The 10,570-nt window shown below is 48.0% G+C and overlaps 1 protein-coding gene across 1 annotated transcript; it reads left to right on the plus strand.

Annotated features, from left to right (window-relative positions):
* The first annotated feature begins 2 nt into the window (after positions 1–2).
* On the plus strand, positions 3–4,469 carry EXOSC2 (exosome component 2). Its single transcript, XM_009286934.2, has 9 exons — positions 3–112; positions 196–297; positions 441–486; positions 774–863; positions 1,203–1,268; positions 1,435–1,503; positions 2,369–2,545; positions 2,730–2,858; positions 3,742–4,469. Exons 1-9 carry the CDS (start codon positions 3–5, stop codon positions 3,820–3,822), a joined length of 870 nt encoding a protein of 289 aa, XP_009285209.1. The 3' UTR covers positions 3,823–4,469.
* The last annotated feature ends 6,101 nt before the right edge of the window (positions 4,470–10,570 follow it).

Raw genomic sequence — 10,570 nt, forward strand, 5'->3', positions numbered from 1 at the left:
CCATGCGGCTGCCGGTGGCCCGCAAGGCGGTGGGGCCGAGCGCGCCCCGGGGCAGCGAGAAGCACCTGGTGGCGCCGGGGGACACGATCACCACGGACACGGGCTACATGAGGTGGGGGCAGCGGCAGCGGCGGAGGGGAGGCGGCGGGGGCCGCCCGGCCTCGGGCTCTCCTCAGGCGGTCGCTCTCTCCACAGGGGCCACGGCACCTACGTGGACGAGGAGAAGCTCATCGCCTCGGTGGCCGGCGCCGTGGAGAGGGTGAACAAGCTGGTGTGCGTCAAAGCGCTGAAGACCAGGTGAGCGTGGCCGCCGCCTCCGCGCGGGGAGCGTGAAGCCCCCCCGTCCGCGCTGCGTGAGGGCTGGCGCTCGGCCGCTGGCTGGGCCGTTTTGTGGGGAGGATGAGGCGTTTGACGGGCTGCTCTCTCTGCCTCGCTCCCAGGTACAACGGCGAAGTGGGCGATATCGTGGTCGGGAGGATCACGGAGGTAAAGCTCGGATTTCCTGGCGCACCGTGGAGAAGGAGGGTGGCCGGCCGGCCGCCAGGCTGGCGTGCCTCGGTCCGATCCGGAGCGCTTCTGGCGTTCCTAAAAGCACGTTAGTGTCCGCGCACAGCGGCACTGTGAGCTTGTGGGTTTTAAACAAGATGAGGCTGGAAGTAGTCGGCAGAGCTGTCTCCTCCTGCAGGCTCGGCTGGCTGCAGGACCTCCCGCTCCGCTGAAAAGCTTCTGTTCAATTTTTGAGTGTGTATCAACAGATTATGTTTCTTCTCCAGGTTCAGCAGAAGCGATGGAAAGTGGAAACGAATTCCAGGCTAGATTCAGTCCTGTTGCTGTCGTCTATGAATTTACCTGGTGGGGAACTGGTGAGTGTAGTTCACGCAGAGCAGTGCCGGAGTCCTGGCTTCTTCTGCTTCCATGGCACAAGCTGAGGCGCTGGGGAGCTCTGGAGCCCTTCCCACAGTTAGCACAAGGGTAGCGTTGGGTTTTGTGGGTGGGTCTGTAGTGCTCCGATATCTTTAACTTTCAGTGTTACTTGGACGTAAACGCTTCAGTGATCTAAAGGTGTGCTAGTCTGCCTGATTTTCTTTTGGTGACCAGGTTGCGTTTTGCATGGCATCCTAAGATCCCCCCGCAATGAAGGTATTGACTGATGTTTTCTCATTCTGAGCTACACGTAACTTTTCTTGCATTGTGCATTTCAGAGAAGGAGATCAGCAGAAGATGAGCTTGCAATGAGGGACTATCTGCAGGAAGGGGACCTCATCAGTGTATCCTTCCACTGCTGGCACTCAGACAGAAGAGCCAAGGGGCATGGGGAGAACAGCCAGACCTCGGCTAGCCTGGCTGGTAGTGAGAGCTCTCTGCCGGGGGCAGCCAGCGGCTGTTGGCGCTGGGCAGCATTAGGGTCCTTGTCTCCTTAAGTGGCACTGACAGGCAGAGGTCCAGTCTGTATTTTCTGATGGGGCTGTATCACTGCATACCCGGAGTCTGAAATACGGGAAGGTAAGTTGTTCGAAAGCACTCGGTCTTGGCCTAATTCTGCTCCAGTTGACTTGTATAAGGCTTTTTGGAGGGATTTTTAAGAAAAAAGCTCTGAAGTAGAGCAGGATGTTGTTATAACCCATTCCTGCAGGTTAGGAGGAATGTTAGCTCCTACGTGGGAGCACTGAGCAGTTTCCCCAAAGCAGAGGGAGTGCTCTTGAGTTGCCCTTCGAGCTGCTGCTCTCCCTGTCCACAATTACTGCCTGTGAGTCCTGTTGCCCCCACTAGCCGCTTGGGAATTAAACCCTGGGGAGAAAAATCTTCTGACTCAAACTTCATCACTACTCTTCTGCAGGCCATTGCCCCTGTGACTTGTTTCTCTCTCCAGGGCTCTATTTTAGGCTTTACGTAGTTGGCATTTATCTCTGGTTTTGTGCGTTGAAAGAAGCCAAGGGGCCATTGGAGCGTGTGCTGCAGTTTGGGGTTACCAGACCAAAGGTATTAGCAGTTAAAAGATGAAGGTGACATGTGCTTATTGCACAAAGGGTAAAGGACAGCGACTGGATTAAGAGGGAAAGTGTTCTGCTAAATTGGGCCTCTCACTTCTCATTTTTCTGCAGGGATGGTTGATGTGTAGTTACGATCAAGATACTATTAACATTTGTGCTAAGCACTTAGAGTATTCTTCATCTTCAAAGGACTGCACAGGCATTAGCTAATCCTCCCAGCACTCCCAGAGGCAGGCAGGTTTTATATTCACTGTTTCACAGGAAAAGGTGTTAAAATTGACTGGTTCCTAGACCAGGAGCGGAGTGCGTATCGGTGACTTGATGTTATCTACAGTGGCTCATGTTTCTTGTGCTGAGTCTCGTGGTCTCCTCTTCAGCTTGGCCAGGGTGTACTCGTTCAGGTCTCACCCTCCCTTGTGAAACGCCAGAAGACTCACTTCCACGACTTGCCCTGTGGTGCATCTGTGATCCTCGGCAACAATGGTTTCATCTGGATCTACCCAACGCCGGAGCAGAAAGATGAAGAGGCAGGGGGCTTTACCACCAGCTTGGAGGTGAGGGTTCAGGGAAGATGAACGTTCTGTACCAACAATGTTTTGTTAGTCTAATGTAGTCAGAGGCACATGAATAACCTGAGACTTTCAAGATTTTGGTATTAGGTTCACGGCAAAGCTTTTTTACAGTAGTCTTGCATTATTTCCCTGTGTATTCATCTCTTTTTCCTCTGTCCTTCCTCAGCCGGTTCCCTTGTCTGACCGGGAGGTGATCTCACGGCTCCGAAACTGCATTGTGGCTCTGGTTACTCAGACGTTGATGCTCTTTGACACCAGCATCCTGTATTGCTATGAAGCATCCCTTCCTCATCAGGTACAGAAACCAGTGTTGTTTACTTTATGCCACACTGTGGGGAGGGAATGGAAAGGCCACATCAGTTGCTGCTGAAGTCAGTAAGTTAGGTGGTAGGGCTTCCTTTTGACTTTCCAAAGGATCCCGTAGTAAGTGACAATATGAACTTCCCCCCTTCTGCATAACATAAATCCCCTTGCACGTTTTCAGGGACGGTTTGAAGGGTTTTGCCTCTGGCAAAGTCCAACTATTCCTGTGGAGAAATAGTTCCATTTTTTGATAGATGTGTATCCCTTGCTGGGATTATGGACCCTCCGTGATCCCTGTGAAAATAGCATTAAATTTGGGATTGTATGAGGGTAAGGTGCACTTTAACAACAAATGAAAAAGCAAGTGTCATGTATTGTACAGAGACCGGTCTTCTGTTTTTATCCACATCCTGCACTGCTGGAAGGCTCCCTCAATTTGACCTCTTGCTGTACAGCTTTTCTCTGTGATTTCTGCCAGCACGATCACTGGCAATTCTCTTCTCATAAACGGATAAGATCTGAATTGTGTTCTCCTTTCATTCACAGTGGCAGCCTACTCAGCTAGGTGGGATGTTCTTTTGAACTATACTTCTGTCTAAGTCATCTCTCCCCTTCCCAAATACTGGTGTGTGTCCTTCAGGAAAGATTAGGAGTTGTCAGTAGCATCTCCTTTGATTTCTTATGATCTCTGTAAGAATTGCTAGCTCTGGCAAAGTTGACTTTGCCTTGGACCCTCTGCCATGATAGTCTTGTTTGACCACAACCCTCTAAACTCGCTTGCTGCTCATTGCTGTGTGCCAGGGACCCTTGTCCCCACAGTGTGCAATAGTAGTAGTTGCTTTTTGGTGCCAATGTTACTCTTCTTTCCACTCCAGATCAAGGACATTCTCAAACCAGAGGTGATGGAGGAGATCGTTCTGGAAACCCGACGGAGGTTGCTGGATCTGGAGGGATAGGGCACATGGCCAGAAGCAGTCATTTGAAGTCCCAGCATGGCAGCTTTTGATTCTCATTTTTTTGTTTGGGTTTTTTTTTTTCAGTGTTGTAGTCCCCAACATTCATTCCACACTTCAGAAACCACCAAAATTTCTCATTTTAACTCCTAGGATACCTCCTGAGCTCTTTTAGTACAATAGTACTTAAGTACAATAGCCTTTTAGTGCAGCAGCCTGAATAATTGATATCTGACCTTTATGAAGATGCAGATGCAACTGGGACATACCTCATAGCACTTGTTGCTGTGTCTACTGCCCCTGAACTTTGTGCAGAATGGTAGAGAGGAAGGGATGTGTTTTGTGATGTTTCTCTCTCCCCAAAGTCTTTCTAAATGGTTTTGATTTTCCTTTACTGTGATATAGATCTGCCAGTCTGTCCTCTGAGAGGTCTTGTTTTTCTCTTTAAGACTGTAGATCACAGGTACAAGTCTTCAGAGGACAGGAGTATCCACACCCTTGCTAACCACATTTTGGGTCTGGCTGTTCATGGCTTCTGTGTCTCAAGGGTATGAGATTGGATGTGGCGTGATGTGGCTGTCCGCGTGAGGCAGGAGCCGTGGGCGAGCAGTGCCTTCTCAGTCTGTGTGCATCCTGCTGGTCCCTTTTTTATGCCCGATGTGGTGAGCTCGGGTGGTGTGGCGTGATGTGTCTGTCCACGTGAGCCAGGAGCCGTGGGCGAGCAGTGCCTTCTCAGTCTGTGTGCATCCTGCTGGTCCCTTTTTTATGCCCGATGTGGTGAGCTCCTCCTCTGAGGAGGCTCCAGTGTTGTTTTCTATTAAATATTTTACATTTCAATAAATTTTTTGAAACAGATCAGTCATTCAGGAGTGTGTGCATTAGCTTATCTTTCTGCAGAATGAATTGGGTCTAGCTTGAGAGCTATGGTTGGCTCAAGTTTCCTTGTGCCAGGGCACAGAGAATGGTTGCAGTGTCCTGTTATCTCCTCTTCCAACTGCTGCTCCTCATCCCATTACAGCAGGACTTGACCTTCCTCTTCAGCATATCTTCTGTGCAGAGTTCCTCTGTAAGTAGGTTGCCTGGCATTGTTCACGGTGGCTCTCTCAACATTGCTTCCCTGCAGGATCCCATGGAGAGGTGAGTCATGCAGCAGCTGTGTCTGGGGGATGACAGGGAGCCCAGCGTGACACCGGTGAAGGTCTTCAGGCCAGTGGTTAGAGGTGGGGATGCTGAGCCAGATGTTGGCAGTCAGTCACTTGCCTTCTCTGTACAGAATGGATGTGATGCTTTCCTTAGAACACCCTCTCAGATCTCTGGTGCTATATTAGAGTCATTTGTATTATATATGTATTGTGTATATATATTGTATTTGTATTGTTTTAGAGCTGCTTGCACCACAGTGCTGTAATTCTTAAAAAGGATGAAAAAGCAAAATGTCTGCCTTAATTGTCCCTGAAGTGAATTCTAACGTTGCAAATTATTATGCTTGCCCCAGGCAAAAGGCAAAATTCTTTGCTCAATCTTTTCCTGGGAACTAGAAATACCCTTCGTTGCTTTTCATCTAGTTCAGACTGCTCTGCCTGCAGTCCAAGTCAGCACTAGGTGGCAGCTTTGGATTGTGTTTGTAGTATTTATCTTCCCCAGCAGCTGTGCCTCGTTGCCCTGCCAAACAGAAAGGCTGGATGTCTGCCACCAGCGCTGCTGCCTAAATACTAGAGCATTATAGAGCTCAGTGGCTAAGGACAAGCAAGGACATGGTTAATCCATTCTGCTGCTGCGCAACTCAAACTTCTGCCCGTGCTGCCTCTGTAATATAGTACTTAACTTCTTGGGGATATTGGTGGAATGCTCCACACGAGACCCGGGAATTGTTATTTTTGAGTTTTATGAGGATTCCCTAATAAGTGTTGCAGCAGTCACATCCTCAAGATGACTTGGGAAATTTGAAAACTAAAGCTTGATGGTGACACTTTCAGGTCTGTGCATGAGGCTGGGAGCAGCATTATCCACATCTGCGTGGACAGAAACAGTGCAAAAAGGCCAAAAGCTTTAGCAGCCTCTGCGTCTTTCAATTAGAAAAGTACCTCTCTTTTCCCTACCCAATTGCTGTAGTTTAGCAGCTGTTTATCATATTACCATATGGGGAGATTCAGGGATTTTTGCTGTGAGGCTTCTAGGTATAAGCAGATTGGGGATATACAAGCAATGAGATAAAGTATCTGATGTTCCCTTTTTTTAAAGCATTTTTGAAGGCTGATGGAGAGGTCTGTATTTAATCCAGTAGATCTCTTTGCATCTCTGCCACTTAAATTTAAACAACTCTATGTCAGTTAAAGGGCAGAGGGGTGAAGAGAGATTCGATATCTGGAAATGGTTCTGCTGAACTGGTACACGAATGGAGAATGCTTCTCTGTCCTCAGGCAGCCTCTCTGCAGGCATCTAACGGGTCAGAAAGGGGTTGGGGGGGTTATGAGGCTCTTGAAAGTGCTGTCGGTAATGAGGTGGAAACATGCTGAGGAAGTGTGCTCTGGAGGTGGTTAATTTAGAGTTGGATCGTGTTCATGGGTACCAAGCATGAGCTGTCAGACCTGCAAGGTGAGACAGTGCCAGGTTCTCATAACACAGATCTTGGGAAAAGCGTGCTGGTGTCTCTGCAGCAGGCTGTGTGGGCTGCACAGCTGAGTTATCTTTTATTTTTTTTCCCCTTTTCCTCTCTTTTTTTTTTTTTTTCCTTATCTTTTTTTTCCTCTACGTAGCAGTCTTTAAAACTGTGGTCTATTTCCAGGCTTCTTATGCTAGCCCTCTCTCCCCATTGTGAACATTTTTTGGTTATTTATGCTCAATAAATGAGTATACAACCTGAAAAACAATGAGCTCAAGATCACTGCTTCAGCTCTGAGCTTTCCGATTCCTCCTGCTCGCCGCAGCACTCCTGGTATTTTTGCCTTGGGGATGTATTAAATGGGGGAGAGTATGTGACTCATCCAGTTCCCGTGCTCCCGAATACCTGGCACTCTTGTTTTTATGCCCGAGAACAAGAGCACCAGCTGGTGAGGTTTGGTTATGGATCTTTTCTGACATGTGGGGGGAACTGAAGGTCCCGGTATTTTCCTCCCGGGCCACGAGGGGTCATTGCCGTTCTTTGCAAATTCAGCCAGTGCTTTGCCAAGCCCAGACCTAAATTCTGTAACAAGGCTTCAGCGAGGGCGTTGCTGGCAGTTCTGCAACCCCATCAAGCACAGCTTTGCACGCCAGCAGGTAACAAGAGATGAGAGTGACAAACTTGTGTGGGGAGGGAGAAACTTCCTGAGCAGTTTCAAAGGTGTCTTAAGACAGGTACCAGGCCAGCTGCCATTTACTGTCGATTTGGCTGAATCTCTTGTGACTTTTCGCTCTCTTGACGAATGCCGAGGGCCACCAGTGCTTATCCATCTGGGAAGCAACTGGACATGCTGCTGGGGCTCACAGCTCCCATATGGGGAGGCTTCAAGTATCACTGTTCAGTCATGACCCACAATATGGCAAATGACTTTTCCCCAGTGCCCAGCAGAAATGAATGAGGAGTCAGATGGGGTCTGGGGGAGGCTCTGGCATCTCGGGTAGGTGGGGGAGCCGGGGCCCCTTTTTCCATAGGCAGGTCTGCACAGGAGTATGGGCAGGCTATATAAAAAATGCCTTTGAAATGGGAAGTGCTCGAGATGTAAAGGAGAACTCCAGCAAAAGCAGTGTTCTCTTGAATTCTTGAAATAGTCTGTGGGATTTTGCTATGCAACTTCTAAGCAGGAAGGGTGAAAAGGAAGAAACTATGGCTTCTCTGGTTTAAGAACAAAATCATAGTTGAAAGTGAGGTGGGAAAAACCCAGTAAGTATTCATTTTTATATAGGGAACTAAAATGCCCGTGCAGGCATTAAAACAGCTTAGACCAATCTCATTTCTTTGGTCACCAGTGTCTGACGGCGTGGAGCCTGTTTGTAAACCAGCTGTAGCACGTGCCTGTGCTGCTTACTCCGGGGTTAATACATGGCACAGATGTGCTTGTAAGTGGAGCTAGTAAATAGTTCCCTTGCTGGTGAGTGCTGCCTGCAGAAACGAGAACACAAAATCACTTGTCTGTAGAAGTAATTTTCCTGCTTCTTGGTGGCAGTGTTTGATTCGTGTACTAATATGAAGAATGGCAACCCCTCCGTTTACTCCCAGTAATAACCATTGGGATTTTAAATTCATGCTAATGGGTTATTAATCCAATTACTGCTGCTTATTATGTTACTTCTGTATCATCCGCATGCAGTTTTGCTGTTCAGTTGAGGTGAATGGTATAAATACAAAGCTTTGAGCAGACCCTAGAAGATACTGAAACCCCACTGAGATTATAGGCAGTCTTGAAATGGTTGTCTCAAGTTCCTGAGGACCGCTAATTAATATGCTAAGGTTTATTAATAATTTGGTAAAGGAGTTGAAGCTTTAAGATATTGCTATGGAGGAAACATCACTGCAGCTGTTGGGTGTAACAACCCACAATTAATTGAAGGTAAACAGAAAAAGTACTGAAATTTCTTTTGTGAAATATATGGGATGTACACAGGCCACATGCAAGGCTCGATTGAAAGAAACAGTGTGTAGATTTTTAAAATTTATTCTGCATTTACACAGTCTTTCTGTTTCTGTCTTCTCTAATAATTTCTGAACTCACTGGGCAACTTCAAGTTTGTTAACATGAGACCATCATGTTCACAAAAACTGGCAGCAGGGTAGGGGACAGAAAATAGACACTTCAGGAAGGAAAAGAGGGCAGATACCTTGCTATGGTATTTGGGAGTCACCAGCTGGCCCATCTGCCTGTGTATAGCCCCAGATTAACTACAGTGCTGCTTTGGGAAATGGGAAATGCTTCTGGAGCAACTGCCAAGTGGAAAGAGATTGGGGACTGCTGGCAAAGAACCTGCCCCACTTTGCTGCTTATGATTGCGAAGCATCAGAAGGAATATCTGACTGTTGACCTGAAAGATAAATTCACCTAGTCTGTTAAATAAAAAGTAAGTACGTTCATCTGCATAGATCTCAGGTGAGGCAGGGAGAAGCCTGTATTGTCCAGAACACAAGTCCTGATGATTTGCAATTACCTTTGCATAATTTGGTCAAGGTCGTCTGAGTATCACGGGCCTGTGGCAGTCTTCTGGAATTCACTCTGCTTCAGCCCTGCCATGGTCGGAGAGATTATCCAGGATGCTCCAGTCAGACCCAGAAGGGAATAACTTTTTCAGTAAAGGATGGTTGGTATTGATTTTTGTAACAAATTTCTCTCATGCTGCTTGGCCTGTGCTGACAGACAGCTTTGTTTCCTCAGTTTCCTTCAATCCATGGGAGCTGAGCAGAGGGTTAGATCACTGCAGTGAGAAGCTGACCTCCATTACTGAGACAAACCTGGAGAAATTCTGCTGAGTTCAAGAGATGTGACCCTGGATTTGTCTCAGCATAATGTACCAGAATTTCTCTCTCCTGCGTGTGTGTAGCACAAACAGCCTCGGTACCTGCAATTTGCGTCACTGATGGAGAAATGCAATAGAAGTGGTTTGGGATCTGTCTCTTGGCTAAGAATTAGTGACATAGGAGCAGCCTGGCACAGCAGAGGTGGAGGATCCCATAAGGCTGTATGAAGTGTTACATTTCAGATGCTATTGTTGGAAGATGAAAAATACATGTCTGCCAGGGACCTTGAATATGGCGTAGGAGACATGGAGTATGTTTGGATTTGTCACAAGGGAGGAGTCAGTATAAACAAGCCGCTCTGTGTCCAGATGGTTACCCAGAGCAGGAGGCTACTGCACAAAATTGCATTTGTGTGTTCTCCCGTTGTCGAGTGGGAGCAACCGCAGACCTTTGACCAAAACACCCTGACCTCAAGCTGCTGCCTCAACCCTCTTCTGTTCCCAAGGTGGACTGGAGAACATACGAGAAACCAAGTATCTTCAGCTTCACCGTCTGTGCTCTTTAGCTCAGGGAACGCTCATGCTGCACGTCTAAGGGCTGCGGAATTTAGAGGTTTAACTTCATCTTTGTACCAAATGGTGCACAAAAGTAGATTAATAAAATATTTTACTGTCACATTCATTGGCCTCTATGGCTGTTTTTGGTATAAAGTTCTGCATATGCTCTGACAGCATTAATAAGGAAGCGAAGTCCTTTGTGCAAGCAGGGTGACTGATCCCTGGTTGTGGAAAAGCTGATGGTTGTGCACACAGCTGACCCTGTAAGGATCTCTTCTTCCCTATCCGTCTCTGCAAGAAATTCAGGGTCCAGAGCTGGCCAGGGGCATCGAGACCCGTGTGCAGGAGGGGGTCTCTAGCTGGCTTGAGGGCCAACGAGCTCTCATCATCAGATCTAGGGGAAAACAACTTGGGTGGCACTTGCAAAGGGGTAAGGGATTTGACAAGAGCTTTCTGGGCCCTTGGCTAGCATTTGCTAGTGATGTTATACTAGCAGCTCCCTCTTCCACCTGTCATTTCCTCCATCTTCCCCTTCATCCCACTCCCCTCATGGCTCCCCTTCAATTTCCCTCATCTTCCCCTTCGTGCCCTCTCCACCCACCTCATCTTCCCCTCAGCCCCCTTCATGGCACCCCCATTTTCCTCATGGCTTCACCCTGGAAACACCTTCGTGTCCCCCAGCCCCCTGTTCCCTCATTCTCCCCCCATTCCCTTCACGGCTCCCCTCACCCTCTCCTTCACCCCCATTTTCCTCACGGTCCCCCCA

Source organism: Aptenodytes forsteri, unplaced genomic scaffold (assembly GCF_000699145.1).
Source record: "Aptenodytes forsteri isolate BGI_AS27 unplaced genomic scaffold, ASM69914v1 Scaffold136, whole genome shotgun sequence".
NCBI lineage: Eukaryota > Metazoa > Chordata > Aves > Sphenisciformes > Spheniscidae > Aptenodytes > Aptenodytes forsteri.